The sequence below is a fragment of the Hyperolius riggenbachi genome, chromosome 8, assembly GCF_040937935.1.
Source record: "Hyperolius riggenbachi isolate aHypRig1 chromosome 8, aHypRig1.pri, whole genome shotgun sequence".
Classification (NCBI taxonomy): domain Eukaryota; kingdom Metazoa; phylum Chordata; class Amphibia; order Anura; family Hyperoliidae; genus Hyperolius; species Hyperolius riggenbachi.
This window is the reverse complement of record NC_090653.1, coordinates 34,243,288-34,266,007: the sequence shown is the minus strand read 5'-3', so window position 1 is coordinate 34,266,007 and position 22,720 is coordinate 34,243,288. Positions and strand designations below refer to the sequence as shown.

Genomic DNA, 22,720 nt, shown 5'->3' with positions numbered 1-22,720 from the left:
GGTAGCTTTAGCGGGGGCCATGTCACTACTTTGCACTGGGCAAATCAGATTCAGACAGCTTATAACTACTTAAAGGACCACTATCGCGAAAATAATAAAATTTAAAATACATGTAAACGCGTAGAAATAAGAAGTAAGTTTTTTCCAGAGTAAAATGAGCCGTAAATTACTCTTCTCCTATGCTGCTTTCACTTACGGTAGGCAGTAGAAATCTGGACTAGCCCATCTCCTCATGGGGGATTATCAGGGGTTCGTTTAGTTTCAAAAGCATTGAGTGAATGGCAGTTGCTCTGTCCAACTGCCAAAAAAAGTGTGCAGCGATTAGGGAGGCTGGCCAGCAACATTGTAAAAATCATTTTCAGGGAATGTCCTTATCCTATATAATATTATATGCAAGTGTCTCTGTGTCCGCTTTCCCTATGTCCGTGCAGTATCCTTCTGCGCATGTGCGTGCAGTTCAGCCGGGTGTAACATTTCTGCCCGTGTCCCTGTGGTTGCTACGGCAGATCAAAGGAGCCGGGCGTTTGCGCAGGCGAACTGCGGCGGCCGCGGTCACAGGGGAGGGAGGGGGGTTGTCAGTGAGGCCTAGAGGTAGTTATGTTAGCGGGCTTAGGCAAACTGGTATAGAATAAAAGCCTTGCTGAGAATCCCCCGTGGAGAGATGGACTAGTTCAAAACATGTCAGTTCTGTCAGATTTCTACTACCTACTGTAAGTGAATATCAATCAATTCTAGAGGCAGGAAGGTAGTGGAGGCATATTTCATAACTAGACGTTCAACCACATATAGGTTTATGCTGAAACTTGTAGTCACACAATAATAATGGACACATACTGTATTATACCTTGCAAATCCACCACAGTTGTACATGCTTCTGCTGGGACTTATACACCCACAGGAGCTTGCAGCTACACAACAATGCAACAATTAGTGTAGAAAGTCCACAGGCTGTGGTGTAGCAATAGGGGATGCAGAGGTTGCGATCGCACTGGAACCCCTGGACCAGAGGGGCCCACTAGGGCCATGTCCTTACCTATGCCCTGAAGTTACAGGTAACAGGTTCCTGATGTTCAGGTGTCAGGGATGCTTGGGATAAGTGAGGAGGACTTATCACCTGTCACAGAGGAAATATAAAATGCAGCTCAGGAGGAGTAGCAGATCAGTGAAGTAGCCAGCCTGTCTTTACTTGAAGTGCTAAACCTAAAACAATACAATATCAAATTAACTCATGTGAGGTAATTTACCTCATGAGGTAATGACATTTAGCAATTCTGGTAGGTTTTAGTAATGTTTTACCGCATGAGGTAATTCATAAGGTAATTTGCATTATTTTTTACCGAAAATCGCTATTCTCTTGGAAATTAGGGGGCATGTTCGCACATAATTTACCAATCAGTTTTTGGCCTGGAACCCACTACAAATCGCTAATCGCAATCACTAGCATTTTGTATGAGCGTTTTGTAAGCAATTTCATGAGTGTTTTGTAAACTATTTTGGTAGCGATTTAAAAAAGTGAAAGCGTTTTGCCAGCATTTGTGTAGCGATTAGCGGTTTTAATTCTGATTGGTCCTTTCAATTAATTTTAATTTTGCACTGTGCAGTAATTTAACAACGCTAGTAAAATCGCTCTGTGTAGGTTTTGACGAATGATTACCCCACCATTTATATACTTTACATTGCAGAAACGCTAACCACTAAAAATGATGCATCCTGCATGTCCGGTGTTTGCAATTTTGGCAATCGCAATCGCTCCAGTGGAATTTGGTCCATCCATTAACATTAGCTGAGCATTTAGGGAAATCGGCGTCGCTAGCGTTGAAAACCTCCCTAATCGCTCACAAAATCTCTCTAGTGGGTTCCAGCCCCTGCCTGTACCCAGAGGTAAAGTAAGTTTGTATGCATTTTACAGTTTTTAGTGGAGTTCCTATTGCTGTTTTAGTGTCGTTCCTATTTAGGCTGTGTAATAGAATAGTAGAAATAAAACTCCAAATATTTACTGAATTTTTTTAATTTTTTTTTCAAGGGATGCCTATAAATATACTTTTCATAGGTTGCTACATAATCAAATACACCTTCCCCCCTCAAAAAAAATCTTCCAAAGACTATCCTAACTTATGGAAGACAATTGAAGACTACTATTATTTATTTACTGCATGCTTACCGCTGAAATACCACGTTTTACCTCACTTTATGCATTTACCTCATGTTTTACCTCATGTTTTGAAATAGAGAAAAATCTTTCAGAATTGCTGAAAAAAGAGGAGAATACCTCATGAGGTATTTTACCTACAAAGAAAATATTTACCTCACATTGCTACCAGAATTGAGGCCAATGACTTTAAAGAGAACCAGAGATGAAGCACCCTCATGTATTTTATTACATTTATCAGTGGGAACATGACAGTAAACACCTTCCCTGCTTTTAGTTTTATTCTTTTCAGTCTAATCTGTCTGTTATCAACTGTGATAAGAATCCACCGACTGGCTCAGTCGAGGTTTGACCTGGAATCATTATAGCTGAGTCACTCTTCTGTGAAGTCTTTTCAAGCCCAAGCCTTCCCCCTCCTGGCTTAGATTTCCTGCTTTGCATACTGAGAGCTGTGATGACATGGGAGGGGCTGCTGCTGCTGAGAGAGAAGCTCTGTGGCTGCAATATGATCCCTGTGTGCTCTGTGTGCACTCTGTCTGCATACTGTAGATACTGATGACTGCAGTTTCATTCCTATGAGAGAGACTTCCTACAGCACATCATACCAAAATGAAAGCACACAGATGAAAGGCTGCATTTAGCCTATATAGCAGCATAGTCTCATATAGCCTAGACAGCACATCCAGAACAGTTTATAACCTGGAAGCAGAAGGCATATGAGCCGGCGGCCATATTGGATATTTCCTGGAGCAATAATAGATAAAAAACACTCAAAAAGGCACACCAGAGCGGCGAAATTATCAGGTAGAGCATTTATTCTCTACAAGCTATCGACTGATATGTTTATTTTGTGTGAAACGTTCATCTCTGGTTCCCTTTAAGACTTTTATTGTAAATGCAATATATATATATATATATATATATATATATATATATATATATATATATATATATATATATATATATATATATATATATATACATATACACACATATACACACACACACATACATACACATACACATATACACACAGAAAAAAATTTAAAGTAGCAATTATAGAGACAATAGCCCATATAAAGTTGAATGAATATATAAAGTTTTGGTAGAAATACTGTATGTCCTTTGTGTTGAAACTCCAAGCAAAATGAAAGGTTCCTTTGTTTCAGGATTCAGGAAGCCATGGTCCTCTGCTAGCTTCAGTGATGTTAAAAAATGGAGGACTTTTTGCTGAGATTGCTGTGGTTCTTTTATCCAAACTTGCTCCAAGGGCAGGGCTCAGAGCCAGCCCCTGGCACACAAATAATAATAATAGCAAATTCACAATCCCCAAAGAATATGGATCACATAGACAAGAGTAGTGGGGAATATTCTCTTCCTGAGAAGTATAATAACCCAGTTGCTGGTAATTTCAGCTTAAATGAAATATGGGGATACTCAGCAAGACCTTAGCGATCACATGATATCAGGGGCGTAACAATAGGGGCTGCAGCCCCTGAATCCATGGGGGGGCCCGCTCAGGGCCATTTTGGGGGGCAGGAGGGATCGTAGTTAGAGGGGAAAGAATGAGTGGGGAGGGGGGGCAGTCCCTTCCCCCCCTCACCTTGGGCTCTCCCCTCAGTGCGCTCCCCTCCTGCAATTATCAGTAGCAGCAGCGGCGGGAAGGAACACATATCCCCATGCGTTTCACGTGCCAGAGGTTCAGCTCTCTGTCTGACGCTACTTGATGTTGAAACAGGAAGTAGCATGAGGTGCTTAGAGATCGGACCTCCGTGGTGGATGGAGGTATGCGTTCCTGCCGCTGCCCGCTGGAGGGGCCCCATCCAAATTTTTGCAGGGGGGCCCTGTGATTTCATTTTCATATAGATCATAAGTACAGTATCGCTTAAAGAGACACTGAAGCGAGACAAAATCTCGCTTCAGGTCTTATATATAGCAGGGGCACGTGTGCCCCTGCTAAAACGCCGCTATCCCGCGGCTAAACGGGGGTCCCTTCACCCCCAAGCCGACCACTGCGACACTTGGTCGCAGATTTGGTCGTGATTTATTGCTTCCTGGAGGCAGGGCTAACGGCTGCAGCCCTGCCTCCAGGCGCGTCTGTCAGCGGCGCATCGCCGCCTCTCCCCCGCCCCTCTCAGTGAAGGAAGACTGAGGGGCGGGGGAGAGGCAGAGATACGCACTGACAGACGCGCGTGGGGCAGGGCTGCGGCGGTTAGCCCTGCCCCAACCAGGAAGCGCTCCCCGGCTGTACGGAGGAGATTTGGGGGATCAGGGACCCCCGTTAAGCCGCGGGATAGCGGCGGTTTAGCAGTTGCACACATGCCCCTGCTATTTAGGAGGTCTGAAGCGAGATTTATTCTCGCTTCAGACTCTTTTTAAAAAAAGGCAAAAATCATACTAAACAGTTATTCTAATTATGGCCAGAGTGAATCCAACAAGTCTGGTCTCCTGCTGAGTTAGAAGCTCTCTCTGTCAGTAGCAAGCCAAATGGCGAGTGTTCACAACTAACTGTGAGTGGTCTGTTAAAGGGAAGATTCTTTTTTTTACCGATAATTAAAGAAAAACATTGCCCTCCCAGTATAACAGCTGCACCCACATGAATAGGTAGACCCCAGGTTTTTTCTCTGGGCTGTCCCTAGACATGCAATCTGGATTGTAATCATGAAACACAATCAGAAAACAGATTGATTGCATTTCTTCATGGTTCATCTGTAACAATGTTGGTTTAGCTTCCACCACTAGTCTTGTTTAGGGGATCCAGTGGGAATCCCCATAGGCAAGCACCACACACTCTTTTTGCAATTGAATTGAAACTGTGAAAAACAAAGTGAAAAATCCCGATACTTACCAAGTGCGAGGTGTCGCAATGGCACAGTTCCCTGTTTGCCGGCAATTTTGCCTCGTCACTCTGAGCCATTCCTGGCTCCTGATTGGTTGCTTTGTTTCTGAGTAAAAAAAGCAAAGAAAAACCTAGTGACAAAACACTGGCCACCACTCCCCCTAGTGGTAGAATAGGATATAACAAGGATATAACATTCAATCGTAAAAAAAATAATTTTTTTGTAATTATTTATGTATTTTAATTATTTAAATAACTTGCTGTACTGAAATCATTGTCCTTTTGCCAACTTGCATTGCTGACTGGGTGCTCACTTTGTGTCCACTTGGATAGTGGAGATTGCACACCAGGATCCTCACCCGCTCACAGGTTGTCCCAACCTGATTTTCTAGCCTGAAGCCCTGTGAGCTATCCAAGTGGTCATAGGGTTAGAATAAAAAGTTATCCAAACAAAGCGAGGACCAAGCCCACAGTCCAGTGTGCAAAACAAGCGGGCAAGGGGACAAGGATTCCAGTTAGGCAAATTATTTAAATTATTAAAATACATTAAAAACAAAGACTTCATATTAATAATAATTTAATATTATATTCTTAAATGTTGTATCATTTTCCACCACTAGGTGGAGTGTTGGCACAAATTCTATCACAGGGCTTTTTTTTTTGTCTTTTTACTCAGCAACAATGCAATGCAAAAGGAGCTAGGAACAGCTCAAGATGACCACTGGACAGGGAACTGCGCAATTCCAGTAGCTTCAGTATCAGGTTTTTCGCATTTTTTGTTTCAGATTTTGTGAGACAAAGTAGTTGGCTTCACATCTATGTAATTTAATGGTGCCAGAGCGGCGAAATTCAGTTGCAAAGTGTGGTGCTAGTATATGGGGATTTTCGCTGGGTTTCCTAAAACTAGTGCCCTGCTTCCTGCCAGCAGCATGCTATGTTCTTTGGCGGGAGTTGAGTGAGGAGGTCTTGGCAATCTACTAATTTCACAATATACAAACAATATGTAACACAGCTTGTTTTCTAAAAAAAAAGCCTTTATTTTCTTCTAAAAGAAAGCTTGTCTCCCCCTTTAAAGCAAATGTTTTTTGCGTCATAAGTGATTATCTAGACCAGACATTCTCAGACTTTTTAAGAGTAAAAAAATAAATAAATACATTTTTGGAACTCGGAACACCCAATAAAAACTATGTATTCCATTCCAATTACACAACTTTGATTGACAGTTAAAGCTTCAACAATGATTTCATTCTATATCTACAAATAGAACTGTTGCTATACATATGTTTATTTTGGAAAATATATAAGCCTACTGTACTGTTTCTATGAGTTTCCCCTTTTACGTACAATTATACCCCTCTTGGTTAAAATCAGTAACATTGTCATTTTACAAAACAATCACTGCTCCATGTTACAGATGCAGCAAACAATCTCCCATGTTACGCTGCCGCAATTACTATCCCATATTGCAGATGCAGCAATCACTATCCTGTGTTACAGCTGCAGTCACCCAGTCACCTAATCTTAACCCAGTTGAACATGCATTTCACTTGTTGAAGACTGAATTTCAGACAGAAAGGCCCACAAACAAACAACAACTAAAAGCTGTTGCAGTAAAGGCCTGGCAGAGCATTAAAGCCAATGGGTACCGGTCAAAAAAAGGAAAAGTCAGATACTCACCTAAGGAGAGGGAAGGCTCGGTCCTAATGAGCCTTCCCTCTCCTCTCCCGGTGCCCTCGGTGCTGCGCTGGCTCCCCCGTTCGCGTCCGCCGCCGCAGGGACTTCGGAGGTCTTCGGGAGCACTCGGGATTCCGAAGATGGGCCGCTCCATACTACGTAAGCGCGAGCGCGTCATAGAGGGCGCTCGCGCATGCGTAGTATGGAGCGGCCGCGTCATCGGGAGCCCGAGTGCTCCCGAAGGCTTCCGAAGTGGCAGTATTTGACCGAACTGGTCGAATACTGCCACGCGGGATCCTGCGCGGGACCGGGCACCGGGAGAGGAGAGGGAAGGCTCATTAGGACCGAGCCTTCCCTCTCCTTAGGTGAGTATCTGACTTTTCCTTTTTTAGAACGGTAAACATTCACTTTAAGAAGGAGGAAACCCAGCATCTGGTGATGTCCATGAGTTCAAGACTTCAGGCTGTCATTGCCAGCGAAAGGTTTTCAACCAAGTATTAGAAATTAACACTCTATTTCCAGTTATTTAATTTGTCTAATTACTTTTGAGCCCCTGAAATTAAGGTATTGCGTTAAAAAATGTTTTAGTTACCACATTGTGGTAATGTAAAGAACCAAAAGTAGAAAAAAGTTGTCTCTGTCCAAAAATGTATGGAAATAACCGTATATACATGTACAAGATATATGTGTATATATATATGTGTATATATATATATATATATATATATATATATATATATATATATATATATATATATATATATATACTAGCTGATTGCCCGGCGTTGCCCGGATATGTATTTGGCTGGTGTCGGCTCCACCCACTTTTTCTAACCCTAACACACAATTACTCAATGACCAAGTTTATGAGCTTTGTAGTCTTTGGCATCAATAATTTGCATTGAAATGAAAAAATCTGATGGGCTGTTTGTGGCTTCACCCCCTTTTCTGAATTTGAACCCCAGTCACCCAATGACCAACTGTACCAGGTTTCAGGCCTGTGCCATTAACAGTGCAAGAATGGCAGCAATTAAATATTCCCTTGAAAAGCAATAAGTGAAGCTTAATACACTTTTGCAGGCTCCACCCACTTTTCTGAATATTAATCCCATTCACTGAGTGACCAACTGTGCAAAGTTTAAGAACCGTCCAATCAGAGCAGGGACAAGGTCCTCCAGCACGCAAGGCTGAGACACCAAAGTGCGCCCCTCCATCCCTCCCACCCCAGCTGTCACACACTGATTACTATTAGACTAAGAGGGCCACAGGGCCCACAACCTCCCCAACACCTTAATATCTAGTTATCTGGCTTGCAGTCACTGCTATGTATCCCCTTTTCTTATTTCTTTCTGCTTCATACACAATTAGGAATGACAGCTGAATGAATTGTGCGCCCCCTCCTACACTGCGCCCTGAGGCTGGAGCCTCTCCAGCCTATGCCTCGGCCCGGCCCTGCCTCCCATTAACAGTGTAAGAATGGCTGCAGTTTACATTTTCCCAGTGAAATTTGTATTTGTCTCCACCCACTGATTGCCCGGCGTTGCCCGGGTATGTATTTGACTTGTGTTGGTTCCGCCCACTTCTTCTAACCCTAACGCTCAAACACTCAATCACCGAGTTTGTGAGCTTTGGTGTCTTTAGCATCAATAATTTGTATATTCCCATAGAAATGAAACAAATCAGATTGGCTGTTTGTGGCTCTGCCCCTCTCCAGCATTTGAACCCCAGTCACCCAATGACCAACTGTAGCAGGTTTGAGGCATCTGCTATTACCAGTATAAAAATGGCAGCAATTTAAATATTCCCCTTGAAAATCAACAGGCGAATTTTGATTGGCTATTATAGGCTCCACCCACTTCCCTGAATATTAATCTCAGTCACCCAGTGACCATCTGGGCAAAGTTTGGGAACCCGGCCATTAACAGTGTAAGAAGGCCCGCAGTCTACATTTTCCCGGTGAAATTTGGTTTTTGCTCCGCCTACTTTTTGTAACCTGGACATACAGTCACTCAATGACCAAGTTTGTGAGGTTTGGGGTCCTTGGCATCAATAATTTGTATTTTCCCAAGAAATGAAACTGTTTGTGGCTCTGTCCCCTTTTCTAAATTTGAACCCCAATGACTAACTGTACCAGGTTTGAGGCTTGTGCCATTAACAGTGCAATGAATGGTAGCATTTTTAATGTTCCCCTTGAAAATCAACAGGTGATTTTGATTGGCTTTTTTAGGCTCCACCCACTTTTCTGAATACTAATCCCAGTCTACTAAACTGAATACTAAACCCAGTAACCAGCTGTGCAAAGTTTGAGAACCCTGCCATTAACAGTGAAGAAGGACTGCAGTTTACAATTTCCCAGAAAAATCTGTTTTTGACTCCACCCACTTTTTGTAACCTTGACACACAGTCACTACTCAATGACCAATTTTGTGAGCTTTTGGGTTCCTGGCATCAAAATTGTGTGAATGGAAGCAGTTTATCCAAAAAAAGCAAATCTGATTGGCTGTTTGTGGCTCCACCCCTTTAGTGAATTTGAACCCCAGTCACTTGATGACCGACTGTAGCAGGTTTGAGGCCTCTGCCATTAACAGTGTAAGAATGACAGCAGTTTCAATATTCCCCTTGAAAATCAATAGATGAATTTTGATTGGCTCTTGTAGGCTCCACCTACTTTTCCAAATATTAATCCTAGTCCCCCAGTGACCAACTGTGTCAAGTTTGAGAACCCTGCCATTAACAGTGTAAGAATAGCTGCAATTTATATTTTCCCATGTAAAAAGTTAGTTGTTTTTGGCTCTGCCCACTATTTATAACCTTGACATACAGTCACTCAATGACCAAGTTTATGAGCTGTGGGGTCTTTGGCATCAATAAGTTGCATTTTACCATTGAAATTAAACAAATCTGATTGGCTGTTTTGGCCCACTCCCTTTTCAGAATTTAAACCCCAGTCTCCCAGTGACGGACTGTACCAGATTTGAGGCCTCTACCATTAAGAGTGTATGAATAGGAGCAATGTAAATATTCCCCTTGAAAATCAAAAGGTTAATTTTGATTGGCTGCTGTAGGCTCCACCCACTTTCCTGAATACAGAAGAGGGAAACCGAGAGCCCAATATAGTGTAGTAAGTACTGCAAAAATGAATATATGTAAAGAGTACAATATATATACTCACAAGACAGGGTTACCTCCAGGCAACCACTGTATATGCAGGTGAGGAGATTATCCTGTCCCCACTCAGGAATAAGAAGTCGCTCTCTGTAGACAGGAAAAAAGGGGTATCCCCCTCCACCAAGGGTGGATAATTAATATTATGTAGAAAGAACAGAGGCGCCAGCAGGATAAAATCAGGTAATAAAACGTTTAAAAGTGCTTTGGAGGCAGCGGTGGACTTACCTCCTATAAGCAGACACTATAAACTGTCAGTTCAAGTCTAAATAAATTTTATTGGCATACTCCAAGGGGTCGCAACGCGTTTCACAGGTGTAAACCTGCTTCCTCAGGCAATATAACATAGGAGCATACAACTAGGGACAAAGGCAAAAGTAGGTGTACATCAGGACCAAATCACTGTATAAAGATATAGTAAATAATATAGCAAATAAACATAGGCGTACCATATTAGTGTATTGTGTAATGTGGATAGAAACATATGCATGTATGCATGGTGTGTCTGTGGGTATGGGTGGTGGTGGAAGTGTGTGTGTGGGGGGGGGGTTGTGGGGGTTTAGTGACTAATGATTATTTGTATGTGCAAACAGTATGAAAATAGTTGCAAACGTATGCATCAAACATAATGGTATGGCCAAAATTTTTTTTGTGAAACAAGGGGGGGAGGGGGGAGGGGGGGACCTGGGAGTATGTATGTGCAAACAGTATGAAAATAGTTGCAAATGTATGCATCAAACATAATGGTATGGCCAAAAAATGTTTGTGAAAGAAGGGGGGAGGGGGGGGGGGGACCTGGGAGTACAGCTTATATGGTGGTGATAGGGATGAGGGGGGGGGGGGAAGCTGATCAATACAAAGTAAGCTAAAATGGACCTGAGCATAAAACAGGCCTAGGCAGAGATGAATTACACAAAGATTAGTCAAACACTTACCAGTAAAAGGTCCGGGTAACACCTGGCGCCTCAGTGCCAAGGTGTCCAAAAACTGTGGATTAAATAGTGTGATAGCCACGCCTCCTGTCCAATCAGGGAGTGGGGCGGTGCAGTGGTTTCCCTCCAGAATGGGGGAGTGTTGCTGATTGGATGTTACAAAAGAGGAAGTGCCTTTGTGGCCATATTGCTCCAGGGCAACTTGCCCTTTGTTTGTAAAAGGTAAAGTATGGGCTGCTAATGAAGCCCAGGTCTATAATACTTTCACCATGAGGATAAATAAAGGGAAGGATTTGTTATGGAAAGATGAAATTAAATTAAATGTACAAAATAGAAAAGAAAGGGAAAAAAGCATGGATGTGTGTATATGTATGATGTGGGGTATCACAATGATGGTATACTGACCCCTGCTGGACAAAAAAACACTTTCCTGAATATTAGTCCCAGTCACCCAGTGGCCAACTGTGTCAAGTTTGAGAACCCTGCCAATAACAGAATGGCTGAAATCAGTCTAAAAAATCAGATTGGCTGTTTGTGGCTCCACCCACTTTAGTGAATTCGGACCCCAGTCACCCAATAACTGACTGTATCAGGTTTGAGAACTCTGCCATTAACAGTGTAAGAATGGTTGCAATGTAAATGTTCCCTCTTGAAAATCAATAGGTACATTTTGATTGGCTGTTTTTAGGCTCCACCCACATTTCTGAATATTAATCCCAGTCACCCAGTGGCCAATTGTGTCAAGTTTGGGAACCCTGCCATGTAAAAAATTAAGTTGTTGGCGCCGCACACTTTTTCTAACCTTGACATACAGTCACTCAGTTATCAAGTTTATTAGCTTTGGGGTCCTTGGAATCAATACTTTGTATATTCCCATTGAAAAATAAACAAATCTGATTGGCTGTTTGTGGCTCCGCCCCCTTTCTGAATTTGAACCCTAATCACCCAGTGACCAACTGTACCAGGTTTGAGGCATCTGCTATTAACAGTATAAGAATGGTAGCAGCTTAAATATTCCCTTTGAAAACCGAAAGGTGAATTTTTATTGGCTCCACCTACCTTCCAAATTCTTAATCTCATTTACCCAGTGACCACCTGTGCAAAGTTTGAGAACACTGCCATTAACGGTGTAAGAATGGCTACAGTTTATATTTTCCTAGTAAAATTTGTTTTTGGCTCCGCCCACTTTTTGTAACCTGGACACACAGTCACTCAATGACCAAGTTTGTGAACTTTCAGGTTCCTGGCATCAAAAATGTGTGAATGGAAGCAGTTTATCCACCAAGGAAATCTGATTGGCTGTTTGTGGCCCCGCCCCTTTTGTGAATTTTGACCCCCAGTCACCCAAAGACCGACTGTAGCAAGTTTGAAGCCTCTGCCATTAACAGTGTAAGAATGGCAGCAGTTTAAATATTCCCCTTGAAAATCAATAGGTGAATTTTGATTGGCTGTTGTAGGCTCCACCCACTTTCTTGAATCTTAATCGCATTCACCCAGTGACCAACTGTTAGAGAACCCTGCGATTAACAGTCTAAGAATGGTTGCAGTTTATATTTTCCCATTTAAAATGAATGGCTGAAATTTGATTGGCTGTTTTATGCTCCACCCACTTTTCCTGGATTTGTAACCTCGGTCACCAAGTGACCAACTGTGCCAAGTGTGGGGACTCTGGGTTGTTTACTGTGAGAATGGCAGCCTTTTACATTTTTTCCATTGACTTTAATGGGTGAAATCTGATTTGCTGTTTGTAGCTCCGCCCAGGTGTGCAGGGGGGCCGCGAGACCCCCAGAACATATCATACCAGGTAGTAAGGGATCTGTGTACCAAGTTTCGTTCAAATCGGTCAAGCCGTTTTCGCGTGATCGCGGCACATACATACACACATACATACACACATCCGATTTTATATATATAGATATATATATATTATAATTATTTCTCAATAAATTGCTTACCCACAAAAAAACAACTATGCTAGCTGGTAATTTCTGTACTTGCTTAACATACAAAGACAAAAGAAAGTATAACTACAGTATTTATGGTAGATGAATAACCCTATGAAACAACGTCTGTATGCAGGGGAAGCTTTACTTGGTAACAATGACATAAGCCAATATTTTATTTTGATTGGCTGGCAAGTGCTAAAGTGTGTTCAGCCCCTCCCTCAGCTTAAGTGCACAGCCTAGACAGCTGCAAACTTCTTATTTCTGTTTGCTTTCTATCACTAAAGGAAAGATTTGGATTGAGATATTTGCGACCATGAAAGTCCTGTGCTTCTGTGCTCTGCTTGTGGCTGGAATTACAGCTATACAAGGTATGGTGTGTGTTTTCCTTTCCCATAACTACATGTATCCTGTAGCTATTCCATTGATTAAAACTGTTTATACAGTATACTTAGATTCCCACCCCATATCAAAAACATTCCTCTGTGATAGGAATAAATTCAGAAAGGAATAGATATCTACTACACACAGTACATACATTCTCATTAGTTTCTACCAGAGAATCTATTGAAAATGTATCAAACTGCAGCATTACACTGTTCGATACAATGCAACGTCATGGTCTATCAATCACCCACTGTTCCTGCCCTACCCCTGATTAACAGTGGCGGCTACAGCTTCAAATCTTTGGGGGCATGATGGCTGGCTGGTGAAGCCCACCTGGGTGATCAAAACTGATGTTTGTATGGCAAGGTTTTGGTATTTTCTGCCTAACGCAGGTGAAGGCTAACTAGTTCAGTAATAATAGAATCCATAAGAATATAAAGTGTCATACACATACATTTATTATAAGGGATCTTGCAAGGATCATAAGGCATTTATGGCAAAAAGATCCTTGGTTTAATAAACCCCTAGATAAACTCAGGCTGACATGGAGAGTTTTTTACAGACCCTATCTAGTTCACTGTACACTGCTAAAGCCTAGAATTAGTTAATTGCTTGTTACTGGGCTGGGGGGGGAAGGACTCAGGGGGGCACAGTAATTCCTGGGAAAGGGGGAGCAGTGCCCCAGTGTAGAGCCACCTGCGCCAATCAACCTGTGGATCAATTTGTGATCAAAATCAATCAAGATTTGATCAACTGGACTTTTTTGGGGGGGGGAGGGTGGACCAATTCCCAGCAGATGGAGCAAATCTGCAGGAAAAAGTAGGAATATCGATAAGTGTATGGGTACATATATTCTTCATCCAAAAGTATTGCTATAGAGCTTCTTCATGTGTTCAGTAGAGGTGGCATTTCCAAAGAGATATGCAATGACGAGGGAACCCTGTTTATGTCTCATGTAACCACAAAGTTACAGTATATAAATTGTTCAAGGTGTTGCATTTGAGCACCTGTGCCTACCACCCACAAACACAATGGTTAGTAGAAAGTTTTAACACATTTCTTAAAGAGACACTGAAGCGAAAAAAAAAATTATGATATAATGAATTGGTTGCATAGTGTGGATAATTACTAAAACATTAGTAGCAAAGAAAATATTCTCAGATTGTTGTTTTCAGTTATATAGTTTTTTTTAATAACATTGCATCATTCTCTAATATTTTCAGTTTACACACTACACTCCGCATTCTAAATGATTTTACAGAGCAGGCTAGTGAACTTTTGAACTGCTCTCTGCAGGAAAAAAACAATACAGTGCCAGAGACTTGAGATAACAAGCTTCAGAAGACAGAGCTCTCTGCGACTTTGAAAGTCGTGAAGCTCAATGGCTCTTTTGAATAACTGGAGTTTCTTAACTCTTCCTGTACTGGAAACAATATTAGACTCTGCTCCTAACATTTTATTTCTTAGTTGTACTACACATACAAATCATTATGTCATGATTTTTTTTCGCTTCAGTGTCTCTTTAAACATATGCTACAAAAAGGTGTCTGACACAGATAGAAGCACTGGGACTGCCTTCTTCCTTTACCTTATGTTTGTAGTAAGAGTAGTCCTTTTAAATTTTGCCTTGTGTGTTTCTGCTGAGCCTTTTGGACATTGCCAAGGAAACCTGGGAAGGTGAAAAAGCACCCCATAAAAGTGTGATTGAGCACATGTACCAAATACAGGATGGGATCTCTGCATTGATGCCTGTAGTCAAAGAATACTTGGCGCAGGCACAACAGCTGTTGTTGTTTTTTTCCTGCCATAGAACTAAAATTCACATATGCTCAATTATAGGGTGCGATAGGGTGCTGGTGCTAATCCCTATGGCTGAAAGTACATTTTTGGCCAAATGGCAAGGTCCTTTCCAGGTAATAGAGAAAACTGGTGAAGTGAACTACAAAGTGCACTCGCCAGAGTATAGAAAACCTGAACAAATATACCAAGTCAAACAGCTGAAACCCTGGGAAGATAAAGTGGAAAGATAAGTACTCACCATTACAGCACCATTAAATTGAACTCGAGGTGAAAATAAACTGATGAGATAAACAATTGTATTTATGCTCCTACTCCTAAAAATGACCTTTTTTTAGATATCCCAAGGTTTTATTTTATATTTAAACATTTACAAACTAGATTGAATGTTTTGTTGCCTCTGCTCAGTTCCAGCATAATAAGTGTCCTAGAGTTAGAAAAAGGTCAATAATTCATGTAATTTATCTCCCTCTGCTCTCAGAAGTTGTATTCTGCCAGGAAAACTTTATGGCTGTACTTTGCTTATCAGTGATGTTACTATATTCCTGACAAGGTACTGACAAGAGAGAAGCTGTCACTTCCATGCCTAGAAGTTAACTCTTTCAGGCAGCAAAATAAAGCAAGTAAAACAGCCTGGTTGTTAATGTTTGGCACTGCACATACACATGTTTATCTCATCATGTCACATGTCACCTTGGGTACACTTTAAACCACAATGTATCTGTAGTCAGCGCTGCCATCAGAAATTTTGGGGCCCCTCACACATCATCTGGACTGGGCCCCCCAGGCCCACCCACTGGCTACTGTGCCCGCCCCCCACCCCGTGCCCGCCAGTAACTGCTTTCATAGGCTAGGATTAAGGATATTTTAGTGGAAAACAATATGAAAAAACAGGGGGAGCAGGCATGTGTAGTGGGCTCTCCTCATGGCCACCGCTTCCCCCGTTCTCCTCCGTCCCCCTCCGTTAGTCAGTAGCGACCCCCAGGACTTCTGGGTCGGGTGGTGGCGGCTTACTGTGCAGGTGATGCCCAGTGAAGCATATTCTTGTACGCATTTACGTGGACGGGAGCACTCTGCGCATGCGCACTACGTAACTGTGACATCACAACTACATAGTGCACTTGCACAGAGCACTCCCACCTGGCCGTGTGAGCGCATACAAGGATACGCTTCGCCGGCCAGTGCCTGTGCAGTAAACCATCACCACCCCGACCCGGAAGTGAGTTCGGGGGGTCGCTACTGACTAGCAGAGGGGGACGGAGGAGAACGGGGGGATCGGTGGCCATGTGGAAAGCCCACTACACATGCCTGCTCCCCCTGTTTTTTTCATATTCTTTTCCACTAAGGTATTCTTTTTAATGCCAGCACGTTGGCAGGGCCAGGTGTGTACGTTTTACCGCCCAAAGCCCATTTTCAAGTTAAGGTTACTGATCACAAGATTAGGGTGATTAAATTGACTGAGAACAGTCAGTGACATGACTATGTACTCTGTAATGTGCTGCAGGAGATGTCAGTGCTATATAAATACATAATAATAATATGGTAGGACATTACACTATGAGTATGGTAGGATTAGAGTGTGATCTCCTCTGGGGACAGTCAGTGACATGACTATGTACTCTGTAATGTGCTGCAGGAGATGTCAGTGCTATATAAATACATAATAGTAATATGGTAGGACATTAGACTATGACTATGGTAGGATTAGAGTGTGAGCTCCTATGAGGACAGTCAGTGACATGACTATGTACTCTGTAATGTGCTGCAGGAGATGTCAGTGCTATATAAATACATAATAGTAATATGGTAGGACATTAGACTATGACTATGGTAGGATTAGAGTGTGAGCTCCTATGAGGACAGTCAGTGACATGACTATGTACTCTGTAATGTGCTGCAGGAGATGTCAGTGCTATATAAATACATAATAGTAATATGGTAGGACATTAGACTATGACTATGGTAGGATTAGAGTGTGAGCACCTCTGAGGACAGTCAGTGACATGACTATGTACTCTGTAAAGTGCTGCAGAAGATGTCAGAGCTATATAAATACATAATAATAATATGGTAGGACATTAGACTAGGACTATGGTAGGATTAGATTGTGAGCTCCTCTGAAGACAGTCAGTGACATGACTATGGCAGGAATAACAAAAGGAACACCCCATGTTTGAATAACAGAGTAAAGGTGACCATACATCAGGCGATTTGGTGGCTGATCGACCACCCGATTATTATAATTGAATTAGATAAAAATCTATGCTGCCAAGTGCATTTCCGACCAACAATGCGATCAATTTCAGGATGAAAATTGGTTGCATTCTTGATCGTGCATGCTGCAAGATGTTGGGCGACTTGCTTGATTGAGTGCGCAGCGGGAATGGCGTGCAACTTCCTGACAATTGACGAACGCGTCGAAACCCCCGGCGCTGTCCCCCACTAATGAAGAATTTCCCCCCGGTGCCCTGTGTAAAGTATACATGACCTGTCCGTGGCCTGCGCTTGTCCCTCCACTACTCCAAGTGCATTCTCCTCTCCATACACACACGCCCCATGTGGTTTCCTAGTAGGGGTGCGCGTGTGACATCACACACGCCTTTACTAGTGAACCACGTGGGACGCGCATGTTTGCAGAGCAGATATCCCAGGGGCAATGGGGGACAAGCACAGGCCACGGACAGGTAATGTATACTTTCCACAGAGCACCGGGGGGACATTTACATTGGGGGGACAGCGTCAGGGCAGCTAGGTGGCGCACAAGGCTGATTCCATATCGATTTCAGCATGAAATTGATGGGGATCCGGCCTGGGGTGTATGGGCAGCTGACAGATCTCTCTCTTATCAGATTTGATTAGAGAGCAGTGGCGTACCTAGGGCATTTGGCACCCGGTGCTGGGTATTAAAAGACACCCCCCCCTTAAAAATGGGCGTGGCCACAACCGGCAAAAAATTGGGCGTGGTCATGACCGGATGAGAGCGGAGCTAACTGTAATTTAAAGTATTAGCTAGTATAGTTGCCCCCAGTATAGCTAGTACAGTTGCCCCCAGTATAGCTGCCCCAGTGAAGCTAGTATAGTTGCCCCCAGTATAGTTGCCTCCAGTATAGCTAGTATAGTTGCCTCAGTATAGCTAGTATAGTTGCCCCCAGAGCTGCCCCAGTATAGATAGTATAGTTGCCCCCAGTATAGCTAGTTTAGTTGCCTCCAGTATAGCTAGTTTATTTGCCCCCAGTATAGCTAGTTTAGTTCCCCACAGTATAGTTGCCCCAGTATAGCTAGTATAGTTGCCCCCAGTATGGCTAGTATAGTTGCCCCAGTATAGCTGCCCCCAGTATAGATAGTATAGTTGCCCCCAGAGCTGCCCCAGTATAGCTAGTATAGTTGCCCCCAGTATAGCTAGTATAGTTGCCCCCAGTATAGCTGCCCCCAGTATAGCTAGTATAGTTGCCCCAGTATAGCTGCCCCCAGAATAGATAGTATAGTTGCCCCCAGAGTTGCCCCAGTATAGCTAGTATAGTTGCCCCAGTATAGCTAGTATAGTTGCCCGCAGTATAGTTGCCACCAGTATAGCTAGTATAGATGCCCCCAGTATAGCTAGTTTAGTTGCCCCCAGTATAGCTAGTATAGATGCCCCCAGTATAGCTAGTTTAGTTGCCCCCAGTATAGCTAGTTTAGTTGCCCCCAGTATAGCTGCTCCAGGAGGGGGGAAGCAGCGCTAGAAGGAGGGGCAATGGGGGCAGCGGCGGGGAGGGGGGAAGGATCTTCCCTCCCTCACCTGGGTCCCCTCCTTCTGCCTCTCTTCCCCAGGTGAGGGAGGGGGGGGATCTTTCCCCCCTCCCCGCCGCTATCCCTGCCACCCCTCCTTCCAGCGCTGCTCTTCCCCTCATGCACTGTCTGCGGCTGCAACAATGGGGGGTCGTGGCGACACCCCCCTGGCTGGCTGTCACCCGGTGCGCCACGCCCCCCTGCGCCCTATTGTAGAAACGCCACTGTTAGAGAGAGATCTGTTTCTTGGTGGAATCTGTCCATACATTGCTAGATGTATGGCTACCTTTAGGGAATGAAGGGAAATGACTGTGTGGGGTGGGGGGAGGAGAAGAGGAACACTTGATGTGTCAGAGAGGGCAGAACTGACATAAGACAAGTGATAGGAGCCAGGCAGCTGACAGGTCAGGAGGGGAAAGCCAGGCAGCCCTGTTTCAGCAGCTTCAGATGTCACTGCTGCTCAAGCTGGGGGAGAGCAATAAGGGGGAGACAGCTGGTCACTGAATCTGCAGCACAGCAGCTGAGGACCAAGCAGCGTGCTGCAAGTGTGAGCAAAATACCTGCTGCTCTGCACACAATTCACTCTCTCCTAGTCTCCTTGATCCTCAGTCTCCTAGTCTCCCATCCTCAGGATTCCTCACAGTGCTGCCCATCTTCAGTGCCCGTTTCCACTATCGCGAATCCGCATGCGTTGCCCGCATGCGGATTCGCACAGTCAGTACAAGTGGATGGGACTGTTTCCACTTGTGCGTTTCCCCGCACGTTTTTCTGTGCAGAAAAAATCTGCAGGGTAGGGGCCTCAGAATTCGCCTGCGTGTGGAATGCAGGCGAATCGCACGCAATGTATTTAATAGGGAAATCGCATGCGTTTTCCCCATGCGTTTTTGCCGCGATTTCGCATGCGATTTCGCATAGGTACCCATGTTAATTCACACAGGCAGTGACATGGTTAAAATCGCATACAGCCTTACCTATGCGAAATCGCGGCAAAAAACGCATGCGGAATCGCACCCGCATGCGATTTGCCTGTGGTGATTCGCCGGCGATTTCGTAACGCTATAGTGGAAACGGGCCCTCAAACTTCTTCCTCCTCCTCCCTCCTGGGCTCAAATCTCGGCTCGTCTCCTCTCAGCCCCGCCCCTCAGTGTCAGAGAGGAGAGGAGGGACGGCTCTCTCATCTCTGTCTGCCGTGCACCATGCTCGCTGGAGAGACTGGGGACAGAGGCAGCAATCCCAGCTCTCCTGCTGCTCAGACAGCGATGTGGAAATCCCCTGTAGTTCCCTCAGAGCACAGGGCCCGTCACTGATGTGATGGCTGCCCCCCCCCCCCCCCCCCCCCCCCCCTGATGGCGGGGCTGTCTGTAGTGCCAGAAATAACCATAGCTAAAACACTTTCTAACTCTCAGAAATCAGGAGGTCAAAGAATTTCTGATTAGAAATAGACTTTTTTCTGAATAGCCAGTAATGATCATCGTAATATGCTAATTTCACTTACGCGTAATTTCATGTTAGATTGTAACATGTAATTACAATTTTGAAATGCAATTAATTTCTCATAACCCATTGATAAATGTTGCATGTTATGCAAAATTACAAATGTGCCTGTCATAATCAAGTTAATTGTAAAAAAAAAAAAAAAAACTTGTGGGAGCAAGTTATACAAATATGTGCAAAAAGACCTAGTTTTTGAAAAAATGAATTTTAATTTTTTTTTTTTTGTTAGTAAAATGACATATGCCATTCCAAGTTCTGCATATACATTTCATACATTTTAAAGCAAACCTGTGAACTGGACTCAAAACTGGGTATTTTAACTTACCTGGGGCTTCTACCAGCTACCTGTAGTCCCTCTGCATCCACTGAGTCCCCTCCGTTCTCACAACTGCATAAGATCTGCAACTGGAACTCCAGATGCACTGACTGCGCATGCATAGTCCCATACGTGTGCACTTTTCGTTTGCGTTCCTCTCCCCAGGAGCATTCTGCGCATGCCTGGTTCATTCTTTTGAGAACCGTGCATGCACAGAATGCTCCCGGTGATGGGATTGCAATGAAGAAGGGTGGGAAGACAGGACTATGAATGTGCAGTAGGCGTTCCGGTCAAAGATCTTACAGAGCTGCCAGCGGGAGAACAGAGGGGACCCAGAGGATGCCTATGGGGGCTAGAAGAAGTCCCAGGTAAGTGAAAGTAAACCTGAAGGGAAAAAAGTGCCCCCCATGGGGTAATTACATCAAGAGGGGAAAGCCTATGGATCCTAAACAGACTCCCTCCATACTCCTAAGCAGAGGAGATCCAGTGCTGGTTCCCCCGAAAGTTTACTAGTTGACACTTGTTGCTGCCATAGGCGTGTGTGTGTGGGGGGGGGGGGGGGGGGGGGGGGGGCAGGAAGGTACATCTGCCGCCAGGCACAGCATCTTGGGGGGGCATTTTGGCAGTGAAGCTGATGCTAAAAATTTTTACTAGCCAGGGTCATTTCTGCTATGAATCAACAGCTGCAGAGCACGGCACTTGGCTGCCCTGCCCCCGTCTCTCCTGGCTGTGACTCACACAGACACACACAGTCTCTTCTCATGGCTCAGCCCAGCAAAATTTAAGGCCTCGTTCACATTAGGCAATGCATATGGCAATACGTTCGGCACCTGATCGCATGCCATACGCGTTGCTGTGCGTTGCGCTGCTGATCCCATTCATTAAAGTGAAGTGGGATCAGTGATGCGCTTTTTCAAAAAATGTGTGCAGTAGTGCAATAATTCATCGCACTGTTGCGCAGTGAGCATAGTCTGAACATCAGAAGTGCTCTCTATGCACTTCTGATGTTCTTGCTGATCGCATACTAAATGCGCTGCTAAATGCACATATTGGGCTTGATTCACAAAGCGGTGATAACTCAGTTATCACGCCTAAAGGACTTTAGGCGTGATAAGCAGTGCACTGCTGAGTTATCACCGATTTTTTTCTGCACTTCGCGCGAAGTGCGCGCGCAAAGTCCCATAGGGTTCAATGGGCGCATCGCACGAAGTGCGCGCGCGTGCGCAAAACTTTGCGCGCGGAAACTTCGCGTGAATGCCTGCTTATCATGCCTAAACTGAGTTTAGGCGTGATAAGGGCCTTTTCACTGGCGTGCAAACACTTTGCACCGCTTTGTGAATCGAGCTCAAAGTGTGAACGAGACCTTAAAGAGACTCTGTAACAAATTTTTCAGCCTTAGTTCTTCTATCCTATAAGTTCCTATGCCTGTTCTAATGTGCTCTGGCTTACTGCAGCCTTTCCTAATTGCACTGTCTCTGTAATAAATCTTATCTCCTTTCCTCTGTCGTGTCTGTCGGGCTAAGGCTTGAATGTGTGGAATGTGCAGGGCTGCTTGTGATTGGTAGAAGCTATACACACACCCTCCAGGCCCGATGCACACTCTGTATGACTCACACACTCTGTTTATGTGAGCCTATCACAAGCTGGTTAGTTTGTTTGTAAACACTGCCTAAAACTGGCAATTACAAGCCAGGATTGCAGCAGAGAGTGGCAGAAACAGCACAGAGGGGCACAGGAGAAAATAAGGAATAGAATGGTATGCTTTTTAGTGTAAGAATATTAGAGTACAGATTCTCTTTAAGCTAAAGGAGAGCTGCTCTTGCTGCCAGACATGTAACAGGAGTCCTGCATAGGCAAATGCAGGGGGAGATTACAGCTGTCCAGAACCCCCCCTCGGACCAGGGCTGGTGCAGTGTCTGGGGACAGGCACAAGTTCAAACACAAGAGTATCTGCAGGCATTATGCAGCTCACAGCACTGCCCCCTTTCTTGCTACAGTTGACTTTGGATGAGCAGCAGTGCATGTACAGAGCATGGAGCAGCAGTGTGTGTACAGAGCATGGAGCAGCAGCGTATGTACAGAGCATGGAGCAGCAGCGTGTGTATAGAGCATGGAGCAGCAGCGTGTGTATAGAGCATGGAGCAGCAGCATGTGTACAGAGCATGGAGCAGCAGCGTGTGTACAGAGCATGGAGCAGCAGCGTGTGTACAGAGCATGGAGCAGCAGCGTGTGTACAGAGCATGGAGCAGCAGCATG

General features: G+C 44.2%; 1 protein-coding gene across 1 annotated transcript in view; it reads left to right on the top strand.

Annotated features, from left to right (window-relative positions):
• The first annotated feature begins 12,934 nt into the window (after positions 1-12,934).
• Positions 12,935-22,720, top strand: part of LOC137528709 (H-2 class II histocompatibility antigen, A-R alpha chain-like) — a 61,584-nt gene continuing 51,798 nt past the window's right edge. Inside the window, exon 1 of the mRNA XM_068250203.1 lies at positions 12,935-13,073. Within this exon, the coding sequence (XP_068106304.1) occupies positions 13,019-13,073 (55 nt within the window). The 5' untranslated portion in view covers positions 12,935-13,018. The remainder of the gene's footprint in view (positions 13,074-22,720) is intronic.